General features: G+C 34.9%; 3 protein-coding genes across 3 annotated transcripts; 2 read left to right on the top strand and 1 right to left on the bottom strand.

Annotated features, from left to right (window-relative positions):
* On the top strand, window positions 1-1,120 carry LOC125578931 (protein MAIN-LIKE 2-like). Its single transcript, XM_048742078.1, has one exon. It carries the CDS (start codon window positions 640-642, stop codon window positions 979-981), a length of 342 nt encoding a protein of 113 aa, XP_048598035.1. The 5' UTR covers window positions 1-639; the 3' UTR covers window positions 982-1,120.
* A 4,575-nt stretch (window positions 1,121-5,695) lies between these two features.
* LOC106410342 (quinolinate synthase, chloroplastic) lies at window positions 5,696-8,946 on the top strand. Its single transcript, XM_013850834.3, has 7 exons — window positions 5,696-6,599; window positions 6,855-7,139; window positions 7,228-7,446; window positions 7,526-7,705; window positions 7,771-8,265; window positions 8,341-8,502; window positions 8,591-8,946. Exons 1-7 carry the CDS (start codon window positions 5,856-5,858, stop codon window positions 8,651-8,653), a joined length of 2,148 nt encoding a protein of 715 aa, XP_013706288.2. The 5' UTR covers window positions 5,696-5,855; the 3' UTR covers window positions 8,654-8,946.
* On the bottom strand, window positions 8,915-11,176 carry LOC106410343 (autophagy-related protein 16). Its single transcript, XM_013850835.3, has 5 exons — window positions 11,029-11,176; window positions 10,815-10,941; window positions 10,461-10,642; window positions 10,195-10,390; window positions 8,915-10,092 (listed from the first exon to the last, which is right to left on the bottom strand). Coding segments are annotated over exons 1-5 (1,530 nt in total). The 5' UTR covers window positions 11,031-11,176; the 3' UTR covers window positions 8,915-9,069.
* Between the last annotated feature and the right edge of the window lie 15,919 nt (window positions 11,177-27,095).

Consider the following 27,095-nt stretch of genomic DNA (forward strand, 5'->3'; position numbering starts at 1 on the left):
ATTTGACTGTAGATACATTGATATGTTTTATGTTTTATTCCTGGCACAAGCCCGAGAAATAGAAGATGGTAGAAGACCTTGCAGTTATAATACCAATTTCATCATATATTAGATAACAGGAATTGCATAACCTGAAACATATAACCTTAACAACAATGAAAGGACTGAATATGACCGTTGATACTCTTGTACAGTCAACATTTTAACTTATTGAGTAAGAAGAAAATAGCATTTGCTTCTTTGCCAAAAAAAGCAAGTGGTACGTTCAGTCTCCACCATTTTTCTCTGCCTATACATTTGCTTTTTTCTTTCGCCATTCATAGCAAAACTGATCATGTCTTGACTTTCCAAATCCCTAACTTTGCTTCTTCTTCTTCCTTCTTCTCCATGTCCAACGCATCATCACTTCACGTCACTGAAGAGAGAGAAGAAGTCATGTTTTCTGAGAAAGGTCACACCTTTAGCAAAGCCCACTTACTAAAACCCATCGCTACCTCTTGTGAAGCCGTAGCCGAGCTTCCCCGTCAACGTCACTCTGTTTCATCATCTCCTACAGAGTTGCTAAACAGCTTGTCTTCATGAGACTCCGTCTCTAGGTTTTGGGTTGCAGAGCGTCGTTTTGTCTCTTGGGTCGGAAAGATGGAAGCTTTACACGAACCCACATGGAGAAAAGCTGTGATCTTTGAAGCAATCAAGGCTTCCACTTACAACATCACTAAGAACCCATCTCTGCTTCTCTCTGTTTCTCAAAAATGGTGTCCTGAAACGAACTCTTTCGTGTTCCCTTGGGGTGAAGCAACGATAACTCTGGAGGATGTCATGGTGCTTCTTGGATTCTCTGTTCTGGGCTCCCCTGTTTTGGAATCTGTACACAGCTCCGAGATGAGAGATGCGGTGGAGAAGCTGGAGAAATCATGGCAAGAGAAGAAGGCTGGACATGATATTGTGAGGGAAGGCCATGGATTTCAGCTTCATGGGTAGAGGTGATCTGGAGCATGAAGCTTTCCTTGCAATTAAGGATGACATGAGAGAAGGAACGCTGAACAGACGAAGGTTTCAACGCAACCGAAAGTTCTCCATCGTCTTATTCGCAAAGAAGAAGATTTAGGCTGATGTGGCAAGATTTTAAATGTTGATTGGTTAATTTTTTATGCCTACGTGGATAGGCTGAATGTTGAGCTTATTCAACTTTTAGTATAGTATAGATGTACACAAAGTCAAAAAAATCCACATGTACACTGTATTAGCCATATGTAGGAGGCATATGTATTTTGGTTTATAAATATTTACACTTGCACCTTTCATAATTGTTATTTTTTAAACATGATCCATCTGAGAATATCTTTTTTTATAAGAGTAGTGTTTACAAACTACATTATATTATGAGAATTTGTACTCCCTACACACCAAATCTCTCCAATTTGCACTCTATACCCTATATCCCTCCATTTTTCTTCCCCCCCATCATTACCATTTTCTCCTCATTCTATGGTATCCCACCCTTTTTAGTATATTGAGCTAATTTGCTCATATTATACATACATATGAACACGAAAACTTAGACGATCAGGGAAAACGAGAAATCAAACATTATAATATAGATATAACTTAATTGTAAACATTCACAAAAACATTATACCCTCTTGCAATAACCCAAAAACCCCCAATAAACTAAATTATAACCACTTAAACCTAAAACAAACTTTTAACCCTACAAAATGGCCATATATATGTAGATTTAATGTTAAGGTTAACATCATAACTGTGGACAGCATATGAATTTAATATACATAAAAAATTGGCTTAATATTGTGCACATGTACACTTTATCGTAAGTATCCACGTGTACACTGATTACAAAATTTGTTGATTAGTTACATGTGCATCGTGTACACATTTGTTGCACTATACATATGTACACGAGGCTACAAAATCTACATGTAGACTGTATTAGCCCTATGTAGGAGCCATATGTATGTCAGTTTATAAATATTTACACTTGCACCTTTCATAATTGTTATCTTTTAAACATGATCTAGGTGAGAATTGCATTTTTTTATAAGAGTTATGTTTACAGACTACTTTGATAAAGTCAACGTGTACACTTAATTTTGATTGGCAGATGTACATTAATCCACAAAAGCTTATGTGTACATCGTTTTACTTGTACACCAAAAAAATTTGAACATACATTTACATAAGTTAAAACAGAGGCCTAGAATAAGCGGCAAGATGGAGGAGATGAAGGCGGTGAGACAGAGGCGATAAAGGCGGCGACGAGAAGGAGACGAGACGAAGGCGGTGAAAGCAGCGACGAGAACGAGACAAGGACGAGACGGAGGCAGGGATTTCAGCTGAGGGTTGGATCCAAAACAGAAAGCTATATTATTGATGACTGGTGTAGAGTTTCCATGAATTTACTCTTGAATTTACAGAAGAACCGTGAAAAATACAAAGGAGGTTGATGAATGTGACTTTATCCAGTATAAATATAGCGTAGATTTCGCTATACTTATTCTTAAACCAGACCACTCAGCAAATTTATCGAAAACAGCCAGAGCACCCTGAACAGATTCTTTTGATCCCTCTACAAATACCATCTGATCATCCGCGAAGCACAAATGAGTGAGAGAAAGCGTCTTACACCGAGGATGGAACTTGAACTTCTTCTCCTTCGCAGCTTTATTAATTTTTAACGACAGAACATTCATACAGAGCACAAAGAGGTAAGGAGAGAGTGGACAACCCTGGCGCAAACCCCTGGAGCTCTGAAAATAGCATGCCAAGTCCCCATTTACTTGCACAGAGAATGAGGGTGTAGTAATGCACAATTTGATCCACTTTATAAATCTCTCCGGAACGCCCAACGTCTCTAAGCAGTTCAAAACAAACACCCATTGGACAGAGTCGAACGCCTTGGATATATCAATCTTCATCACCCCTCTTGGCATAACAGACTCCTTGTGGTAATCTTTCACCAGTTCAGAAGCCAGAAGAACGTTTTCCATTAGTAGCCTCCCTTTAATAAATGCAGATTGATTCTCTGTTATTACACTAGGCAGTAGCTTCTTTGATCTATTAGCCAGGATCTTCGACATTACTTTATACATGACATTGCAACATGCAATAGGCCTATAATCCTTCATCTCCAGAGAATCCATCTTCTTAGGGACCAGAGCAAGTATAGTCGAATTAACACCTTTTGGGAGAAAGCCAAACCTGAAAACTGATTGGACTGCCACAATGAAATCACCTCCAATGACTAGCTAAGCAGTTCTGAAGAATTCACTTGGGAAACCGTCTGGTCCTGGAGATTTATGAGAAGGCATGGAGAATAACACTTTACGGATTTTCTCTTCAGTAACCTCTGCCTAGCTCCAAGTGACTACAATCGCCCTTTGTACATCTATACTCCAACAGCTCCTTCAACTCATTCACAGTTGCGCCTTGAAAGTTGTCGGGGTTCTGGTTTAGGAACTCCGAGAAGTATCTTTCTGCCTCTACTTTAATCTCCCCATGCGTTATAAGCCTTCTCCCATCAGAGCATCTTATTTCTTTCATTGTATTCTGTGATTTATGAACCTTGACAGAATTATGAAATGTTTTGTTGTTAAGATCTCCCACATCTAGCCAATGAAGTTTTGCTCTTTGCTTTAGATGATCTTCCTCCAAACTCGCAACATGAAGCCACTTCTCATATGCTTCAGCTTCCTCATGTACATTGATTTCTGTAGGTTGAACCAAGGTATTCTTCTGCTTCTCACAGAGAGCACTATGAGCTTCCTGAGTTCTCTTTGTTAAGTTTCCCAGCTTTTCTTTCCCCAACGCCCGTATTATAGGTTTCAGATTCTTTAACTTCTTTGAGAATCTGTACATAGCTGAGGTTGAATGGAAAAGAACTTCAGTAGACCTCCAATATTCTTCCAGCTTAGGGATAAAACTCGGTAGACTCCCTATCACATTGACATACTTGAACGGCTTCCTTATTTTTTCAGTTGCCGGTAATAGCTGAACTTTGCACCTCAAGTGGCCAGAGCAACCTCTCGGCTCGAACGTTGAATAGCTATTAGGAAATCTGTTCAGAGCTGCAGTGTTTAACAAAACTCTATCCAGCTTTTTACAGATCACCCCCGCTTCTCTTTTGTTACACCACGTGTGTAGTGGACCTTGATAATCCATGTCTGAAAGACTGCAATGTAGAACCAACTCTTGGAAATCTCTCATTCCCCTTGGAGGTCTACTTAAATCTGCAAATCCAGAAATCTCTTCCCCCTCTAGAATTTCATTAAAATCACCCATTAATAACCAAGGTTTATTCCTAAACATGGGTGAGGAATGATGATCACGAAGGTCATTCCATAAAACCTTCCTCTCCTCAGCTCCATTACTCGCATAGATGAATGTACAGAAGAACTCCTCCTCATTCTGCATACTAACCGAACAAGTAATAAGCTGATCCGACTTATAAACTGGCATCATACTTACTGAATCTCTCCACACTAACCAGATTCTACCCCCTGACTATGCTCATAATTAGTCATAGCTGACCAATCACCAAAGACTGAATTAAGAATCTTCCCCGCCTTAATTTCCTTCACTCTTGTTTCTAATACACATCCAAACTTCATATCACTGCCTCTTACCCACTCTTTAACAACGGAATGCTTCAACAACTTATTAAATCCGCGCACATTCCAGAAGAACCCAGCCATGTCAGTTTTTCCGACGAGAAGACCTTTTACTCTTGACTGGATCGTCCCGAGCTTTAGCCTTTTGACCTTTCTTTCTTCCCCTTTGTTGAACAACCTTCTCCTTGCTTTTACTGCTTTCCATCAGTCTCTCTTCCATTAATTCCTCATCTAGATCCTCCATTTTCTCTCCCATCTCCATATCATCTTCCTCACCATACTCTTGTGCTTCATCTGCCATTTCCCCTTCCTCCATTTCATTGACACTCAATACTGAGAACTTTGATGCCAGATTTCAATATCAGAATCCTTTCGAGGGGGAGTAGTGTGAGTTCTGCCTTGTTTCCCCGGAGAAACATGTAACCAACTCTCCACCTTATTATTTTCTACACTCGTTCCTTCACCCACCTTCAGAGTTAACTCCTCTAAATCCTCTACCGTGTTTTCTTCATCTCCTCTCTCCTTATTACCCTCCATCTATGTGCTCTTGTTTGTTCTTATTGAATTTGACTCCGAACCAATCTCTTTTCTTTTATCTTTCCCTTTTAAAACACAGACTTTTTCTCCATGCCCCCATTTGTTACAATATTGACATTTTGAGGGAAGCCACAGGTAATTAAACTCCACCTCAAATTCCCTATGCCCCCATGTCCCCATTTGTTACAATATTTTAATTTTTAATTTTCGTTTATAAATAAAAACTAAATTCAATTTTAATTTCTAATTATATTTTATGATAATTTAAATTAAAATTAACTAATTTTTGAAAGTAAATTTGAAAAGATTCTAAAAAGATCTTTAAAAGATTTTGTTAGAACATTTTAAATATATTCATTTGTATTTCAAATAAAAAAACGGGTTTCTAAAAATATAAAGATATTAAAATTAAAATATATAATAATAAACTTATGTAAAATTTGATATTTTTTTTATGAATAGTCCAAATTACATATGAAAAAAGTGATGACTTAGAGCATTTTAGTAGGATAGATAGATAGAAGCATAAAAATAAAACTTTTTTCGAAGTGGAACGCCTTTCATATTGCATTGAGCATCGATTCCCCACCATCCCCCCCCCCTCTCCTACTTTACACCTTCTTCATCGCCAAAGGTTCAAGAGAGAGCTTTTGTTACTTTTTCAGAATCGCAAGGTTTTTTTGTGTTCTAATGGCGTTAGCTCTCTCAGTCACACCCACTTCTTCTTCTTCTTCCTCTTGCGTCCTCTCTCGGAACCCTAGTCCTAATTTCAAAACCACCCTTCTGAATTTCGCCTCCCCAAGGAGGATTCACGCCATTAATCCTCTCCATAGATCCTTCCAGTGTCTTCAATCTCCCTCACAACACCTAAACACATCTCCATTCACAACCTCAGCCGTTACCTCTTCTTCTTCTTCCTCGCAAACCACAGAGCTCGTTCTCCAGAGACTAGTCCAAGAATTCAAATCCCTCACAGAGCCAATCGATAGGCTCAGATGGGTTCTACGTTACGCGAGCCTCCTCCCTCCGATGCCCGATTCCTCCCGGACCGAATCTAACCGGGTCATGGGCTGCACGGCTCGGGTCTGGCTTGACGCTGAGTTAGGTCAAGACGGGAAGATGCGGTTTTGGGCAGACAGTGACTCAGATGTGTCCAAAGGGATGTGTTCCTGTCTGATTCAGTTGCTTGATTCTGCTACCCCTGAAGAAGTGATGGAATTGAAGGCTGAGGATTTGGTTGAGCTTAACGTTGGACTGTTGGGTGGTGAGAGATCGAGGGTTAACACGTGGCACAACGTTCTTGTCAGCATGCAGAAGAAGACACGGCGGCTCGTGGCGGAGAAGGAAGGAAAAGCTCCGACCTTTGAGCCGTTTCCTTCACTGTTGTTGACTTCTGATGGCATTGAGCCTAAAGGTAGCTTCGCTGAAGCTCAGGTCAGACTTTTAAATTCTCAGTTTTATTGTTTTTCTTTCTGTTTGATGTTGTAGTAAAGAAAGATCTTTTATTTTTTTTTCAATTGTATTATAAGTCATGTACTTTTCTTTTCTGTTTTTATATTTTGTTTGGAAGGAAAAGATTTGAGTTTTTACTACATTCTGTTGATGTTACAATGGTTTAGTTAACTAGCTTTTATCTACTAGGCTCCGCCTCATCTGCTAAGATTTGTTGTTTTTTGGTTTAACTTGAAGGCTAAATATTTGTTTCCGGAGGAGGCACGGGTTCAACAACTAGTCAAGGTGCTGAAGGAAAAGAAGATTGGAGTGTCTGCTCATTTCTATATGGATCCAGAAGTGCAAGGGGTTTTGACTGCTGCTCAGAAGCATTGGCCACATATCTATATATCTGATTCTCTTATCATGGCAGATGCAGCTGTCAAGATGGCTAAAGCTGGATGTCAGTACATAACAGTTCTTGGTGTTGATTTCATGTCTGAAAATGTGCGTGCCATCCTTGATCAAGCTGGTTTTGGAGAGGTTAGACAAGTTTATACATCTCTTTTATCTTTCTTTCTTTTTTTTCTTGTTATATTGCTTCTTATATAAAATAAAATTTGGTTTCTAGGTTGGTGTGTACAGAATGTCAGATGAGACCATTGGTTGTTCACTAGCTGATGCTGCTTCTGCTCCTGCATACTTGAACTATCTCGAAGCTGCTTCTCTTTCTCCTCCTTCATTGCATGTTGTTTATATCAATACATCTCTGGAAACAAAAGCTTTTGCTCACGAGCTTGTACCTACCATTACTTGCACTTCATCTAATGTTGTACAGACGATTCTCCAGGTTTGTTTTAAAACTCTCTTTTTTTTTTCTTTTTCTCCATCTTAATCTTCTAAAAGTCTCTCTTTGTCTCCTGCAATAGGCGTTTGCTGAAATGCCAAAGTTAAATGTTTGGTACGGTCCTGATTCTTACATGGGAGCGAATATTGTAAAGCTATTCGAGCAGATGACTTTGATGACTGATGAAGAGATCGCCAATATTCATCCTAAGCACAACCTAGACTCCATTAAATCATTGCTCCCTCGTCTTCACTATTTCCAGGTAACTTTTGCCTTTTTGTTCTTCGGGTCAGAAGACAGGCTTGCTTATATGATTCTGTTTTGCAGGAAGGAACGTGCATTGTGCATCACCTGTTCGGTCACGAGGTAGTGGAGAGGATAAAGTACATGTACTGTGACGCCTTTCTTACTGCACACCTCGAGGTTCCAGGTGAAATGTTTTCATTAGCAATGGAAGCAAAGAAAAGAGACATGGGTGTTGTAGGATCCACACAAAACATACTAGACTTCATCAAGAAGAAGGTGCAGGAAGCAGTTGACCGAGATGTCGATGACCATCTCCAGTTTATTCTAGGAACAGAGTCAGGAATGGTAACATCTATTGTCGCGGTGATCAGGAGTTTGCTAGGTTCTTCTGCTAACTCGAAAGTGAAGGTTGAAGTAGTGTTTCCGGTTTCATCAGACTCCATGTCAAAAACTTCTTCCCCAAAAGGTCCAAGCTCCATTAATGTTGGTGATGCGGTGTTACCGATTGTACCAGGAGTAGCAGGCGGTGAAGGCTGTTCTATTCATGGTGGATGTGCTTCATGTCCATATATGAAGGTCAGTTCTTGCTCTTTGTTATTATCATTCATTTGATAGAAATGGTAAAAAGAGCCTTTGTGATGAATGATGCAGATGAATTCGCTCAACTCACTCTTGAAAGTATGCCAAAATCTACCTGATGTGGAAAATGTAATCGGAGGATTCAAAGCAGAGCGATTCAAACGACAAACTCCACAAGGAAAACTCATTGCGGATGTTGGGTGTGAACCAATACTTCACATGAGGCACTTCCAAGTAAAGCAAAAAAAAAAAACTTTAACGTCTCATTCGCTTTTGTGTTAATTGTCACTAAATTTTTTCAAAACCAAAATCTCTTTTGCAGGCCAACAAGGAGCTGCCAAAGGAGCTTCTTGATCATGTCTTAAGTCGCGAGGGCAAGAGATGACTGAATTGCCCCCTTAAAATATGAAGAGATTGGGTGAGTTTACTTATCAACAAACTATATATAGGATGTACGTTTGGTGGAAGATGAAGATTAAAGTTCTTCTTGCAATAAGGATTCTTATGATCACAACGATTACATTTCATTGTATACAATAATATATAAACAAAAGCAGAGGAAGCACTTGGATATCCATCCATATTAGAGACGCTTAGGAGCGAGCTTATTGATGATGATTGTTATGGGTTATTTGCAGTGTGCTTATAGTGCTAAAACCAGAGTTGATTGGGTGTTTATTGTCTTTTTGAAACAAATGAACATTAAAAACCAATTATATACAAAAAACACTTCATCAGACGAACACGACCAGAGTATAAACACACCTTTTGGAAACACAGACGTATTGAGTAATCAAACAATCATGTCCAAGTACAGACATACCCGTTTTTATCAGCCGATGCCAATGGTTTCCCGCTCCCACTCCAAGAACAACACAGTATAGGAGATGTTTGCTCCTTGAGAGTGCTCACTATACTGCCTTTGGAGATAGACCAGACATGCACCGTTCCATCCGCAGATCCCGCAGCCACGTATTCATCATCTGGACTTATACACGACCGGCTCCAATTCGAGGCCAATCTGTTCCCTGATGCTCTCAACGTCCCGCAAATTTCCAAAGTCCGTGTATCGAATACATTATGTACGTTGTCTCTCCCGCTCGTCAAGATCATATTTCCATTCCGGGACAATGATACAGAGGTTACAGCAGAAGAATGTCCAGCTACTTCAGACAGAAGTTTCGCAGTTTGAATATCCCACAACCTAAGATTCCCATCCATGTGGCCTGAGAATACCGTAAGCCCGTCTATGCTTAGGCAGATCGCATTGCAGTTACTGGTAAAGAGCACTGTGTTTGTACAGTAACCTTTCTGCAAATCCCAGAGTTTAATAGTACGGTCATAAGCTGCACTGACAACATGTCGGCTGGAGAACTTGCTCACATCCACAGCACATACTTTATCTGTGTGGCCTGTGAGAGTATGACGTACCCTACCAGAGTTAACGTCCCACACAAACAAATTGTTAGAGCTGCTTGCTGCGATCAGGGACTTATTGTCGTGGGTTATGGCTAGATCAAGTATATTCCCAAGGGAACCGTTTAAGCTTTTGATTAGAGACCCACTATTGGTGTCCCACATTTTTACTGGTCCGGCTTGCCCACCGGTAAACAGAGTACGAGAGCTGTATTCAAAGAGTATCGAACCACAGCCACCTTCGTGAGCATGGATATGGTGGCCACATGTTGACGGGATGGTAGACTCAACAAAATGATCAGTTCCATCTTCATTGCGTCGGACAATTCCATCAACTTGCTGCCTAGCAAGATTTTCCAAACCATTGGCCTTAAGCTTAGCTAGCATTTCTTCATAGAGAGCATTTGCCTATGTAACAAGGAAAAGAAAAAAAAAAAGAGAATTCAGCCAAAGCTAACCATATCAAGGAAAGGAAGAGTGGGTGGGTAAAAGAATAAAGTCTTCAAGTACCTCATTAAGACGTTCCGCATCCTGCATCTTCTGTAACATCCACCGATCAATTAACATTTTGTTCTCAGACTCTGCTTTTTGAGCTCTGTTAGTCATCACCTCCAGCTGAGATCTGACTTCCTTGTTTTCAGTAATAAGTAAATCAAGCGTCTTGGTCTTTTCCTCTAACTCTTGTTGTAACCGTGTACACTCCTCCCTAAAATGCAAGCATAGTTTTAAGAAGCGCACAACATAATCCCTTACAGTCACTAGAAAACAATTCTGACCTTGTTTGGGATAAGTCCTTGTCGAGGTCAAGAATCAACAACTCCTTGTCTTGTAAAGAAGACTTTGAAGTTCTGGATTCAGCTACTTCTATCACGAGTTGTTCAGACAATCGGGATTGCGCTTTGTAACATTGCTGTAGCTCTATCTCCAGCTTTTGTGTTTTCTCCTTCCATTCAGATCCCTGCATGCATATAGACGAACCAATCTAAGAAAGAATGAGAAACTAGATAATTCACTAGTGCAAAAATCATATACAAGAACCTTAATCACTCAATCTTTTAATCTTTTAGCTAAATTAATCGAAACAAGGCGCAAGAAAACTGAAGAATCAGCGGAGAAAAAGAACAAGGTACCTGAGAAATCATAGGTTTAGAGAGCGCAGAAATGGCGGGGCCATGAGCTCCTTCTTCGAGAAGATGGCGCTGCCGCAAAGCTCTCAAAGCGTCTTTTATGGCTTCCATTGCTTTCTCCTCCTGTGACCTGAAACAAGTACCAAATCAAATCAAATCAGATCGAGATCACAAATAAAGCGTGTGGAAGGACAAATCGAGATCCAAATTGACTTACATCTCTTTCGAATCAAAAGGAGTCGTAGAGGGAGAAATTAGGGTTTGAGTAGAGGAATAAGAGAAAGGGAATGAGATTTTGATCGGAAGATTTTGATAGCGACTTAACTTCCCCCGCCGCTTGCTTACTTCTCCAAATAAAATAAAAATTAATTATTAAAAATTTTAAATTAAAAAAAAAATTATTAAAAGATAAAAATATATTTTTACCGTATGATTAACGAATCTAAAAAAATATAAAAAAAGTAATTTATTCTTCCGAGAAAATGTGAAAAGTTCCGGTGACCACGCGCGTGAAAATTTGGTGTGGTACGGATTTGAACTCGGGTCCTTTGGGGATCTAGGGAACGCCTTGACCACCTGACCACAGACGCGTGGTTATGATTAATTAATCTAGACTTAAGGTTTAGAGTTAAGTGGTGGAGTTTTAAGAATGGTGTTTAAAATTTAAAAAAAATATTAAAAATTTCAAAATAAAAAGAGGTTATTTTGGTTATTTTCTTCCTCAAAGACTATTTTGTGACAAAAACTTAAAAAGGCTATTTGAAAGAATTGTCCAAATTTAAATTTTTGATCTGATTTTGTATTAAATGAAAATTTTCTAAATAATCTCTTCAAGATTGTTGTTTAATGAATATTTCTTTTTTCTTTTTCAAAAATTCATCTTTTTATTAAACATCAATAACCAAAAAATGGAATAAAAAGTCCCAATTACAAACCGAATTACATAAAATCAACCAATTTAAATTCTTTTATAAAACTAACTTCGCTCGATCCATCACTTCGTTCCAGTAGTTTGGATCTAATATCCTCGAGTATCGATTGTCGTTCTATACTTTCAACGATGATCACAAGAAAGTGAGATTGAGCTTGTCGTCTCTAGAGTTAGCTAACTTTCTATGAGTTTTTCTAAGCTTGTAACCATTACCAACATTGAAGCGCAGACGGAAAAAAAAAGAAAAAAGGAAAAGACGCAAACCCGAAGATTGTGAAGAAACTTGACTGTGCAATCCCGCCTCCATCGCCTAACCCGCACTAATGGAAGTTGGATGATAGCCTCCACCAATTATGGAATGCTTAAAAATTGGAAACGAATAGACGGGTGAACTTATCTCCGAAAGAGCTCAACGACCTTAAAAACAGTGTTGGAAAGGAATTTCACCATGAGCTAACAAACACAGGCTCACGGCACTGATATATGGTCCTTTCCGACTGGTGTCACCGTAAACAGAAGGCAAACACAGAGGCAAGCATCCACCTCAATTAAAACCAGTCGCCTCCTCCGAGAACTGGAATAGGAAACCAAGAGCTGCCTAATATAAGTCCCAGTGAAAATGAAACCTATCTAATACCGGGAAGAGAAAAATCACACGAAGAGGAAATCGCACGCACCACACTGAAGAAGCCATGGACGACGAATGTGAGTTGTGACACGACAGACTTCCACAATACACCACCACCGGACCCGACACACGTGTGTTCCTTTGACTACGCAAATCTTTGAGCAAAGGACCCTCCATAGCCCTCAGCTGTCAACACACTGATCGGAACTCTCCACGACACCGTGGATAAACCAACTGCCGGCAACACTCCATTCACAACCAAAGAAAGCAGATCTGTAAACCCACTAACATATTTAAGAAACAGAGCTTAACCACCGCATCAACGTGCCGTCCACTCTACAAGGAGCGAATAGGAAAACGCCCCTTGTGAAACCCTAAAAAGGCAACTCACGCCGATAGCAACCACTCCTCTCTGTGCCAAGACCCCAACCATGATCAGAGAGCTTCCCGGCATCGAATCTCTACGTAAGAAAGACCTAAACCAGAGACTCCTTTCGTGACAGAATCGGAAGCAAGACAGTGAGGAAAAAGAAACCATTGAGAAGCAAACGAAAAACGAGCGGAGTAGGGGAAGAGAAGTCGCCTCCAGTCCCGGTATGCGTGTTCACGCGCCGCCGGAGCTGAACTTTTCTTTAGTTTTTAAACGAGAGAGAAATGAGTAATTAATTTTTTTTGTTAGATACAACTTTGATCCGGTTTAGTGCAAGAATCTTTTTTTTTTTTTTGTCATCGGTTTAGTGCAAGAATCAAAAAAAAACTTAATCATAATTTGTTCCTCTAGCAATTCCTTTGAAATCTTATATGATAAACTTAATCATAATTTGAAATCTTTACCGCAGTAATAAACAATAGCTCTCCACCGTTACTTTTTTTATGTGAATTCTGAAGAATTAATCCTCAACTATAAAAAGGTATGATTTATCCCATCAAATTTATCAGTTCAATCTTTTCAATTTATAAGTTAATTCCAGTGTTATTATTCCTCACGAGAAGATAGATAGATTTTTTTTGTTCTTGCTTCTTCTTTTCTTTTTCTGAATTTTTAATTTAAAATTAAATTAACTTGAGGACGGCTACACGGGAGCCATCATCTCATGTGCCCTTATATGACAAAAACAAATCCGCTATATCTCTCACTAATCTAAATACCCTTTATCATTTAATGAAAATATGAAAACCCGATTTTACCCTTATTCATTTATGAAATTAATTATTATCTTTTAAAAAAATTGAAATTTTCAAATTTTAAAATTTTCAAAGATTCCCTCTTTCCAGAATTTCGAATTTTAATTATCGATGTACAACTAGTCCAATTAGTTATATTGCTTCAACTAATTATACTGAGTTTTACTAGTTATACTTGTGTAGTTGTACCAAGTTCTATTAGTAATACTCATGTAGTTGTATTGAGTTCTACATAGTTGTACTTATGTAGTTTTACTGAGTACTACATAATTGTATTGGTTATAATGCGTAAAACTGAGTTTGTTATATCAAATTCGACTGAGTTCTACTGGTTATACTGCGTAGCACTAAGTAATATTAGATTAGTTGTACCGAGTTCAACTAAGTTGGTAATACCGACTTATACTAAATTCAGATCTGAAGATTAAATAAATAAAAACACACAAAAATATTTTGAAAGGGAGAATAAGAACAAGAAGAACCCTAAAACCATAGAAAAACCAAAATTCGCCTAAACAACCTTGAATTCTTAAATCTAAAACAATAAGAATCGTAAATCAAAAACTCAGAACAAGAAAAATCATAAATCAAAACCCAGATGTTCTTCAACTCTTTTTTTTCTGTAATTTCTTCATCTTCTTCACCGTTTTCTCCGGCTGAACCGACGTGGATCTAAGCTATGTCGGTGTTACATCAGGAAGATTCATCATGAATACGTTTTATATCCTAAATTTCAGATCTATGAAGAAAGAAGATGAAAAACGAAAAGTAAGAAGAGATGAAGTAAAAGAGAGAGGAAGATGATAAGAAAAGAAGGCGGAAGTGAAGAAAAACAAAAATTAAACACATTTTATAATTAGGGTTAGGGGTAAATTGGTAAATGGCTTGATTTCCGAATTAAAAATAAATAAATAAAAATTTATAATTAGATGAGGGATATTTGAGTTTTTCTTTTTTTTTGATCGAGGGACAATATGGATGATTTCTCGCTACACGACAAATTGATCATGTAAGTTTGATCTTATCCAAAGTCTCAGTTTTGTTTGAACTTTGTCGGCTTCTTCTTCTTTTTAGAATAAAAAGATAAAATTTTAAACGAAAGATAACTCTTTAAAATCTATACAGTTTTTATGATGAAAAGATACATCATTATGAAAAGAAGCATTTTTAGATATTTTTCTATTAAAACTAAGAAAATTTATAGATTGAAAAATACATCACTTAACATTTTTTCAATAAACACATCAATTAATGTGATTATGAAAAGATACATCAATTTTAAGACAATACTAGATTTTGATCCGCGCACCCGCGCGGGTGTTTACTTTAATTTTTATAAATATATTTATACGATATTAGTTTCCATTCGTGTTTGGTTCGGATTTATTTGGATTTTGAGTTTTTGAGTTTGAAGAATTTACCCTATGCATGTATTTATAAATTTTGGTCCAAGTTCGGTTCAGATCCTTTCGGGTTCGGTTTGGATTTAGATAACCCGTTTAAATTATATTTAAAATGTTTAAATATACTTTAATTTTCTCAAAATATAAATATAAAAATAATATATAACATATGAATTTGAATAACATATCAAAATACTTAAATTCAACATAAAAATTGGTTTGACTTGAATATTTAGATGGAGAATCAGTATATTTTTTAAGTATTTTTGGTGATTTGAGTATTGTTTTGCTATTTTAAATATTTATTTTTGACAATTTGTATATATTTTCAAGTATTTTGGACAATTTCAAAATATTTTATATATTTTTGGATATTAAATTTTAAATAATTAAAATATTTAAGTATATATAAATATGATTCAAATATATCCGGATACGTGTAATATTACGGTTTGGACCAGGTTCAGTTCTATTTCTTTAGATACAAAAATTTGAATTCATTAGAATATTTAACCAGTTTTGGTTTGGACTTGACACTATTTTTTGGACTGAATTTAGTTTGGTTCTTTTGATTCGGGAATTCGAGTTTTATCTGAATCCTTTTGCATAATAGCATTTTTGGATATTCAACAATCAAAACAATATCATATGTAATTCACCTTTTGTATGATAGCATTTTTGGTTGTCTCTACAAATTTTTAATTAATTAATATGTCTAGTTTTTATTTTAAATTACTATTTAAATATATCGTATAGATTTTGATGTTTATATAATGTAAATAGATAACAACATATACCTTATTCAATTTATTTTTATATGTAATTTAATTTGTTATCAGTTGGTAGTATATACCGATAAAATTTCATAAAATTTATTATGAAATAACAAAATCATAAAACACCCTTAGAATATTATTATACGTTCAAGTATTTATACTCATACAAATTATATAGTTGATTTAAAAAATTACAAAATGTTATTCTTAGTAATTTTATGTAATTTATTTGCTATTAGTAATTTTTATTATGTTAATTTGTAAAATCCTTAAATCTACCTATAAACTTAGAAAATTGAGCTTCTTAATGGATATTGAAGAATACAAAAAACATATTCTAGACTAAAGGGTTTTTGTACATTTAAACCCAACATACAATAGGCCATGTATTTATTTACCTGTGAGTTTTATTTGATATGTGACCTTTAAAAAAATATCAGTTTAGTCAAGAGAAAACAAAAACGACAACTATACCTTCTCCCCTTCTCTTAACGACTGCATGTAGATGAAGAAAGAAGAACAATCGATCGGAGGCTGATACAAATGGAACACATATCAGATGGAATTACAATGATCCCGATCCAACGGAAAAAGGGTATCGAAGGACGAACGGTTTGATAGGAGCTTCTAAAGGTATGTCTCCGTTCTTATTTATGAACTCTTTAAGTTTTGTTCAATCGATATATCTTCACATGCATGTCAAAATCCACTTCATAATACAACTATACTTAAATCATATGAACCGTAGAGAAAACAAAAATGAAGCTGAAGCGGCGGTGGGAGATAATATTGGTAAGGTATTCCCTAAATTCTATCTTATGGCCAGTTATAATTTTCTCAAGTTATTTTCACCAATTCATATATTTATTTAATCATGAGTAATTCTTTTTCTTGATTTGTAGTGTTTCTGGGAATCCATTGATCTGAAGAAGCAGCCCACCTGAGACCTGAGATTTGTTCTGGATATCACCTGTCTAAGTCCTCTTTACGTTTCTTTGAGCTTCTCATCGGGTAAAACTCTCTTTCTTGCTTTGAATTTGTTATTGTCTGTCACAATAGCAAAATTACAATTGTAAAATGATGAAAGATATTAGGCACAGTGAATACAAAACCTTACAATACACATATAACTCTTGTACTAATACAATATTGAGTTGTCTTATAAATGAGGAACTTGATTGTTCTTATGGAATTGATTTTAATGTTCTGTAGGAATAACAGGATACATCGTTGTTAGTGTCAACAGACAGAAAATTAAATTGAAAACATGTACTTACTTGATGTCTTCAAGAGTAAACTCAGGTTTCATCCTTGGTTTGCATGAACAATGAATTGTTTTTAGCTCTCCAAATTAATAACCTGGCCCATCAAGTCTGTAAGAAAACAGAGTGGTCGAAAATGTTTTTTTTTTTCAAATCAATATCGCAGGTAATAATTTGTGAACGTACCAGTGAGGAAACATGGTTTAAGTGATCCATGTAAAACACTTTTAAAATCTACCAAACTTAGAAACAGGTTATCATTCCTAAGTGTAGATTTTGTGATTGTTGTGTTTTTGCAAGAAGCCCATTTTGTAAGAATGATCAGTTGATCTATACATTCTTGTTGCAGGGCTGAGGGTGAAAATCTGATTTTCAAAGAGGTTTCACATACTCATAACTAAATCAGTTTTGCTTGGAATAGTGGTGATGTTTCCTACGATAGGTATGGTCTTATTTATAGGAGTAGATTCAACGATTTTGTATATAAAATGGACAATATATTCAAAAGAATAGAATTGTTTAGTTTAGGAAGTCCCTATATTTTTGGTGCTATAATATATGTTAAAATCTCAGAGAATGGAAATCACAACTATATATGGTTTTAAGTTATTATAAATTATAGAAAACTCAAAAACCCAATTGATGTCCTTTTTGTTATGTTGACTTCTTTGAAATATGAAAAAAAATTGGAATGTTATTGAGTTAGGAATAATCGAATTTATTAGTTTTAAAGATTAGCTACACGTGATTTTCAAGTTTTGAAACAGGATCTCTCAATTGTGTTCTTGCTTGATATCGTTTTATTTATGATAATTGCGTGGAAGTAGGAAACATATTTGGAATTTTGTTGATTGGTTTTGATTTTGTGCACCAATAATATCTAATGATACTAACTACAATATCTTATTATGATACTAAGTAACCTAACTAAGTATTTAAATAACATTTTATACGTGTTTGGTAAATCATAGTATATATACTGTTACAAACCAATGAACCATAAGATTGATCATAACAAATAATTGAGTAAGCACAACAATACATGAAATTAATATTTTAGATGAGAAAAAGTTCATTGATAACACAACAATGTATATTTCGTAAGCATGATAGAGATTGGATCGAATTATATGGTTAAATATTTATACAATTGATTTTGATTATGGAGACTAAACCAAGACATGCTGGCGAGAATGACGATATATAGATGGGTTTATAAAAGTTAATTTTGGTCCATCCGGATGAGGTACAAATTAATTAAGTTATGAGATTAATTAATTTTGGTCCATCCGAATTATTTGATTTTAAAAAAAATGGGTTTACGTTTGAGATTTTGTAAATGGGCCACGTGATTTATAAGTTATGGTTAAAGGGTTATGTTTTAGAAATTACTAAAATGAATCTAATTATACATGTTTCCAAACACATTTCATTAAGACTACTATTTAAGTTTCCAAACAATTCTATTTTGTACTTGAATTTTAATAAGATAGATTAAACATAAAAACTCGTATATTTTCATTTTTACTTTACTAATATCTATTTATTAATACTTCAAAAATATTGATAATTGTTTTATATCTAAAAATTAGTGTATTAATATGATAATTTGAATCTTTTAAGAAATTTTATATGAAAGTTACATCTCTTAGTTTTTGTTTACAATAAAATTATATTTATTATTTTTAAATGAAATTATGTCTTTTTGTTTGTTACTTTGCTCATATCAATTTATTTATACTTCACATAAATATTTACAATTGTTTTATATCTAAAAATAGGTGTATTAATATGAAAATTTAAATATATCTTAAGTTTTTTACATGAAAATTTGAGTCTCTTAAGTTCTTTTACTTGAAAATTTGTATTTATTAGTCTTTAAAATCTATATATATAAATAAATGTTCGCCTCTCTCCCGTGAAGCCACGTCATCAATTCGTGCGTTCTGGGAGTGACACATGTCCCATTTTATATTTAAGGCCAAAATAAATGAATGCAGTTAAGGGTAATTGAACCGAGCACCTCTAGCACTGGTAATTTCTCTTAGAACCACTAGGTTAAAGTCACTTTTTTATAAATATGTGGCCGCGAAAATACTTATTATCGTGTCAGCTGGAAGCCCATGCTTCTTCTGCTTGTGGCCAGGGCCGACACTGAACTGACGTCAAGATGAAGATCGTGAAGTTAAAAACTTTGCTCCAAACAGTTTTGCAATGTTTCCAACCTTTATAACTTGATGCATATAATATATATCAAAATATATTTGTTGTACACGCTTTTATTAGTTTTGCTTTTAAAAGAAGGTATTTACAGTTATAAATGTTTTGTGCCACTGAAGTAATGGTTGAAAAATCTCTATACATATGTCATTTTAAAATAACACCCAACTTCTATATATAGTCAATACATATGTCCATGTTATATTCTAGACTAAATATTTTCTCTTTTAAAAATATAGAAAACAATTCTTTTAGTCTACAAGTAAATGTTGTAGAGCAAGTATGCATTATACAAAATAATATATATTTAAAATCCATACACAAAAACATAAAAGTTGTTATAGGCCTCTTTCTGACACATGCACACTCCACTATGAATAAGAATTAAAAAAAAATAGTATTGTCATCAAACTTTATCACAAATCCACATTTGTACATTTATAATTATGAGTTGGACAATTAGTTAATTTGATACAATACCAAAGCGGGAATAATCAAAAAACAACTATACCACCGCATACTAATAAGTAAGACATAACAGATAACCAAATTCTTGAATTTTAAAACAAATTTCAACTCGAGCATTTAATAAATATCAAATTAACTAATATCCCATCCGTATGGCGGGCCGACCCTAGTGAAAAATATATGATACATTTGTATCCATTTGGTTACGACTCGTCCGTACCCTTTTAGTCACGATCCATTCATACCCTTTCGGTTACGATCCGTTCACACCCTTTTGGTTACGGCTCGTTTGCATTTTTCCTATCATAATCCATTCGCAACCTTTCAGTCACGACCATTTTCACCCTTTAGTCATGTCCCGTTTGCACTTTTTTGGCACAATCTATATGCAACCTTTCGTTCATGACCATTTGCATCCTTTTGGTCACAATCTATTTGCACCTTTTTGGTCACGTTCATGACACTTTCACACCCTTTCGGTCATGATCTATTCATATCCTTTGTGTCACAACCAGTTCGTAGCATTTCGGTCACGACCTGTATGCACATTTTTTGGTCATGACACATTCGCACCCTTTCATTCACGACACGTTCGCACCCCTTGGATCATGACACGGTCATACCTCTTAGATCACAACACGTACGTACCTCTTATATTACGACACACTTATACATCTTAGATCAAAACAAATTTGTACCTCTTCGTTGATGACACCATATTAATATTTATAATTGTTTAATCATTGTTGATATAAAAAAAATTCATCTTCTAAGTTTTTAGTATGAAAATTTGTATTTATTAGCACTAAGATGAAAACTTATGTCTTTTTTTTTTCCTCATACCTATTCATTATGACCATTTACATTCATTTGGTCACAACCTATTTACACCCTTTTGGTCACGTTCACGACATTTTTACACCCTTTCAGTCATGATCCATTCGCATTCTTTCGGTCACGACCCGTTTGAACATTTTTGGTCATGACACCTTCGCACCCTTTGGATCATAACATATGTGTACCTCTCAGATCACTCATATTCTCATCTCTTAGATTACGACACATTCATATCTCTTAGATCAAAACAAATTTATACCTCTTCGTTGATGACACCATATTGATATTTATAATTGTTTAATCAGTGTTAATATTAAATTTCCATCTCTTAAGTTTTTAATATGAAAAACTGTATTTATTAGCATTGAGATGAAAACTTATGTCTTTTGTTTTTACTTTGCTCATATATATTCATTAATACTTCATAAATATTTACAATTTTCTATATCTAAAAGTCAGTGTATTAATATGAAAATTTGATTATATTAATTTTTATACATGAAAGTTGCATCTCTTAAAATTGTTTTACATGAAAATTGTATTTATATTTTTTAAATTGAAAGTTGTATATTTCACTTTTATTTTTGCTCATATCTTATTATTATTTTACATTAATATTTAAAATCATTTTATATCTGAAAATCAATGTATTAATATAAAAATTGAATCTCTAAAGTTTTCAATATGAAAAGTTGGATTTATTAATTTTAAAGATGAAAGATTGCATGTACTGCTTATGAAAAGACACAACTTTTAAAACTAATACATTTTAAAAAATTAAAAGAATGAAAACATACAACTTTTGACATTATAATGAAAAGATACAAAATTATATATAAACATATCATTTTATAATTTGACAACTTTTCAAAACTCATTTCATTTTTTTATGAAAATATACAACTTTTCAACATTAATTAAGTTAGTAAGCTTTTGTGATGAAAAATTGGGTCTTTCACTTTTCTTTTGCTCATATCTACTTAATATATTTTACATAGTATTTACAATTCTTTTGTATCTAAAAATTAGTTTATTAATTTAAAAATTTAATCTCTTAAAAAAATTATATTAAAAGTTGCGTTTCTTAGCTTTTAAGATTAGGCATGGGCATTCGGGGTCCCAATCGGGTTTCGTCCAATCGGGATTTGGTTTTTCGGGTTCATCAAAATCAGTCCCATTCGGGTTATATGAAAATTCGGTTTGGGACTGGTTCGGGTTCTATCGGGTTTGGGTCGGGGTTAGTAAATCTTCAAAGAACCGGTACAATCTGATGTACTTTCGGGTTCGGGTCCCAATCTGTTCTTCGGTTTAAATGTACCTGATTTATATCTACTTTGTAACAAAAGGTAAGTAAAATCGGTTCTTCGGTTTTAAAATACTTGATTTGTACCTATTTTGTAACCAAAACATAAATAAAATCGGTTAAAAAATACAATGGAACACCAAATGTGATCATTCAAGATCAAGCGAAAGGTAAACATAATTATTGATCGAAAGAAAACCAAATAAATGAAAGCATAAAACAAAAATCAAGTTCTCATGAAATGAAAACATTATTCAATGAAAACAAAACCAAAATATAAAAACTTCAAACTTCAACCTTCAACCGCCACCTTTAACCATCAATTTTCATATAATAGATAATTATTTTAGATGTTCAATATATTGTGAATACATATTAGGAATTGAGATCATGTTTGGTACAAGTTCTTTTTGGAAATTTTGAATGTTTCGGGTTCTATCGGGTACCCATTTAAGTTTGGGTTCGGTTCGGATAATACCCATAACCCGAAATACCATAAAATAAGATCCATTCGGTATTTATGCCAGGTTCTGATCGGTTCGGATTCATTTTTATTGGATCGGATTTGGTTCGGATTTTCGGGTTCAGTTTATTTTCCCAGCCCCATTTAAGATCATAAATTGCATCTATTGCTTATGAAAAGATACAACTTTCAGGACTAATATATTTAAAATAAAAAGAATGAAAACATTTCAATAAATGTGAAAGGATGCAACTTTTCATCTTAAACATTGCATTAGTTCTTATAGATTGTGAAAATATATAAAGATGTGTCTTTTTATAAAGAAATGTCTTTTCATAAAAATTCATATGAGTAATGAAAAAATTTCATATTTTAATTAGTTATTTAAAATAGCACCTTTATAATGGTAATATATCACATTATTAAGATGAAAAGATACATTTTTATGATGAAAAGACACAGCATAACATTTATTCACAACCTTTAACAAAAGTCACCTTAATGAACAAACACAACTTTTAACAAGAATTTAGATTCTTATAAAAGCACATAACCTTTAGAATTAATTGAGATTGCTATTATTATTAGATAGACTTCCGAAGGACAAAAACGTAAAATAAATTTCTGATTTTTTTGTTTGGTCATAATGGTTATATAGTAATTTTACAACCCATTTATGTTGGTTTTTGTCGTTTTGTCGTGCGTGTGTAGCAACATCGGATAGCTGTGGCTACGAATCTGCCGACGGTGGAGGGCTTAGGAACGTTTGCATATGCGACCACCACAATTCTACCACAAACTGTGATCCAGGTCGGTTTTGCATTATCATTTCATCTTTCTTCCTACACAAAAATAAAAATGTGTTAGACACAGTATTAGTAAGTATAAAGTGACATGATAGAAATTAGAATCCACATATATTTTAAGTTTTCATCTTGTTAATTGTTAAATCTGAAACAAAAACAATTTACCAAGTCGAGACTTTAGTTTTTTGAAAATTGATTATCTATGACTATTTGATTAAATACATACTAAAAGAAAAGTAATGTATTAAACTAAATTTTCTTATATTCAGTAATGTATATGAACCAAATTTGAATCAAAATCGTAACCATAAACATAACTACTGCATTGTATTATTATTTAGAAAGGGTCTTCAAATAGCATTGAAACAAAATTTTGTTCCAAACTAGCATATAAGGATGAAATTCACAAAATAACATTTATTTAAGGATAGAATGCCCTTTATAAAAAACATTTCTTTAATGCTATAAATCATAAGCTACATAATTAGTTATAAAAATAAGCATTTAAACTATAGAAAACTTTAAATAATAAATTAGAAAAGATATATATATATATATATATATATATATATATATATATATATATATATATATTTATATATATCTTATTTGCGTTCAGTGTTTAAGGACTAGGGTTTAGATATTAGGGATTAGAGGTTAGAAGTTAGGATTTATTATAATTTAATGTTATTCTTGTTTAAAGAATGATATTTTGACATTTTGACCCCAAAAAAAAGAATGATATTTTGACTTTTTTAATTTTTAATTTTATTTTTGTGTCATTGATGAGATTTTCACTTTTAATTATGTATCGTTGTTAATAAATTAGAATACTAAAATATTAACCATACAAAGTAGTAATCCGCACTGTGCGCAGAGTAAAATAGTTTATTAGATTATTTATTGTATGTTGTGTAGCTTTTTCTGAGAATGGACATTCATATATATGTTCGGATTCAGTTAATTTATTTGAATTTCAGATTTTTTAGTTAGAAATTTAAATTGTATTTGGATATTTAAAAATTTTGGTTTGGATTTGATTTGAATCATTGCAGGTTCAGTTCAAATTCGAGTTCGGATATCTAGTGAAAAAGTTAGAATTGCGTGGAAAATAATGTGATCTCTTCACTCGACACCTAAATTCTGATTCTTAATCGATTTCACGAATTTTTTTTCTTTTAAAGCTTTTCTGATTTCCGGTTTTTTTTTAACAATCTGATTATGTTTCTAATTCTTGGTCTGCTATGAAAACTTCGTAAAGAAAAGCTATATTTAGCTTAACTAAATATTTGACTTTGTAAGTGGTGTTTTCACCTCAGTTTTCTTAATTCATAATAAATAACAATTATTTATTACTTTCTTATACAAAAGCCTAAACCATGGCTAAGTTCGAAAAGATACATATGTTTCAATTTCTAAAAATATTCTCATTGTAAAATTTTAGTTGATGCGAATTTTAATGATTTTGTAATTTTTGCCTTTCAAAATAATATTATTCAGTAATTGTAAGGATATAATTTCAGTTCACAAATACAAAGGTTAAAAATACAAGAACTAAAAATGAGTTGATTAAAAAAGTTAGTGTGAACACATTTAATTGTATGCGGTAAAGTTTAAAAAAAATAGTATGTGAACGTATTAATTATTAAATAATTGTGAGGTCGACACATCAGCATACTCAAATTGAAATCAAAGTAAAGCTGACATGTGGCAAATATAGTATGAACGCATTAATAACAATTACTTCTCTTTTAATATATAACAGATATTGGATTAGAATTTTTTACTTATTGTTAAGTTGCAACCGTTGAAAATTTATGAGTAAATATAGAAATGTCTATGCACACAATTTGCACATATTGTTTTCTTGTAAAATTCATTAGTTTGCAGTGGTTTAGAAAGCCGTCCTAGGCGGTAATACCCAGCGTCAACTGCCTTGGTTTTTGCGCAAGATGATTAAACGCTTAAACTTATCAGTTGGACGTTAGACATGATGGATATCCGTCCAATGGACTGGTTTACTGTTTAATAGGCCACTTTTTTATGGCTAACTCGTCTTAATTTACTAAAATGCTAATGATATATATTCTCTTATGTAGTTATAACACCAACCGGTGCATCTTCAGGTGTTCCATCAAAAACCATTGGATGTAAGTATCAAAATGAATTTATACTAGTACAAGTTTATTCTATATTATCCTAAATTAGTACCTTTAATTTTTCTTTTGCAGCATTGATCTTCTACTTCATAACTATGAACATATGGTTTCAAAGAAGACGGTGAGATGCTGTTACTAATACATCTGAAATTAAGCTTCCAACTTTAGTTTTATTTTACTCAGACTGACGTTTTTGAGTGTATTCCCACGAAATTTGATTTTTTTTTTTTTTTTTTTGGTAAAATGTTAAAATTTTATACCAATTTTTTGAATTTTTTACAGACATTACTGAGATGAACTAGTAGCAGAGAAATGCTGAAATTGAAACTAACAAAAGGGACCTAAGAAGCAAACATAACCAAAATGAAGGAGAAGGTACTCAGATAAGGGTCTAGACTAAAGCGTCGCAAAGAAAGACCAGTGGGCGAAGTGCAAGCAGCGTGAGCAACCAGTTGCCGTGAGCTACCGGAGAGAAAGGCGCCCTCAAACCTTGAAACACACGGTTACCTACAGCTTCCAGCGAACTCACACACGCCCCAACCTGCACAAAGAATCAAACTCGGACCGTCTAGCTCATCCAACAGATACCAAACCGGCAGCACGAGGAGGGTCTGCAACAGACGATGCCGTCGTTCAAAGAAGGAAGCTGGAGATTGCTGCCTCCAACTCATCTTCCCGAGACCGTGTACACCCATTTAACCGCCAAGCCCATATAGAGCAAAGGGACCTGCTGAGCACACCTCCTCCGACGTAGTACCCACTTACGAGCAAGAAAGCCGGAAGCCAAACTTAAACCTTACCCATGCCACCAGAACCGAGCAACTCCATCTCGGCTACACAGCCGCCGAAGTACCAATAGGAGACAGAGAGGACGACGAGGAGCGCCACACCGCCGAGCCTCCACTACTTTGAGGAGCAGATACCATCTACATGCGCCAGAGCAAGCCCAAACCGCAAGCAGAGGAGTCAACCACTCCCACGTGCCGCCACGGAGCCACCGCAAGATAGACGAAGCCTACTCTCATAGGAGCACCACACGTACCACCGAAGACCATCGGAGGACACCAGAGCAGAAGAGAGAGAGACTTGAGATCCCGAGGATCTGAAGCTCTAGATCCCAGCAGAGCACGCCTCTTAGCCCAGCCACTCGCCACGCTGAGAAAGAGACGACTCAAACCGGAACAACCCGACGACTCATGCGCCGTCAACCCGAGGAGAGACCCAACGAAGCAAAACTCACCGGACAGAGATCTCGGTGCAAAAGCATGTAACCACCATGACAAGGAGCGAGCCGTCCTCAAGCCCACCATTTTCGCTATGGAAGCTCCAGATCGAGACCAAAATCTCCAGATCTGAACCGGAGAACTTCAGGGAGATCTCCACCTCCGCCGCAGAGAAGAACCAGAGGACACTGAGATGAACTGGAAGAGAAGAAGACATAGAGAGGAAGAAACAAAGGAGGGGTTCCGGCGACCGCTCTAGAGGACGCGGCGGCGCCGGATTAAAAGTTCTAGAGTTTTCAAAAAAAAGCTAGAGAGAGGCTGGAGAGAAATATCTAGAGAGAGAGGGTCCTGTAAACTCTTTCTTATGAAATTTGATTTGTACACTAGAGTTTATAGACTTAATAATATGTTAGCGCCAGAAGTAAACAAGAGATAAGTAAAATCTCAAGAAACATATCTCCTAGTTTGCATTTTCGATCTCCTTTGGCACGGGATTACAGATATTACAGGTCTTGGTTTGGAAGTTCCGGTTTATAAAAAAACAGAACAAAAAAAGCATTGTTCCAGTCACGAAAATGTTGCAAAAGAAACAAAAATTGGACAACCAATGTTTCGAGGTC

This window comes from Brassica napus, chromosome A10, assembly GCF_020379485.1.
Source record: "Brassica napus cultivar Da-Ae chromosome A10, Da-Ae, whole genome shotgun sequence".
In the NCBI taxonomy this organism is placed as follows: Eukaryota; Viridiplantae; Streptophyta; class Magnoliopsida; order Brassicales; family Brassicaceae; genus Brassica; species Brassica napus.

Coding starts and splice junctions, on each gene's coding strand:
- LOC125578931 (XM_048742078.1), top strand. CDS start 640: ATGGAAGCTTTACACGAACCCACATGGAGAAAAGCTGTGATCTTTGAA.
- LOC106410342 (XM_013850834.3), top strand. CDS start 5,856: ATGGCGTTAGCTCTCTCAGTCACACCCACTTCTTCTTCTTCTTCCTCT. Junction 6,600..6,854: donor GTAGCTTCGCTGAAGCTCAG/GTCAGACTTTTA, acceptor TTTAACTTGAAG/GCTAAATATTTGTTTCCGGA. Junction 7,140..7,227: donor ATCAAGCTGGTTTTGGAGAG/GTTAGACAAGTT, acceptor TTTGGTTTCTAG/GTTGGTGTGTACAGAATGTC.
- LOC106410343 (XM_013850835.3), bottom strand. Junction 10,391..10,460: donor AAGGACTTATCCCAAACAAG/GTCAGAATTGTT, acceptor CTTGCATTTTAG/GGAGGAGTGTACACGGTTAC. Junction 10,093..10,194: donor ATGCGGAACGTCTTAATGAG/GTACTTGAAGAC, acceptor CTTGTTACATAG/GCAAATGCTCTCTATGAAGA.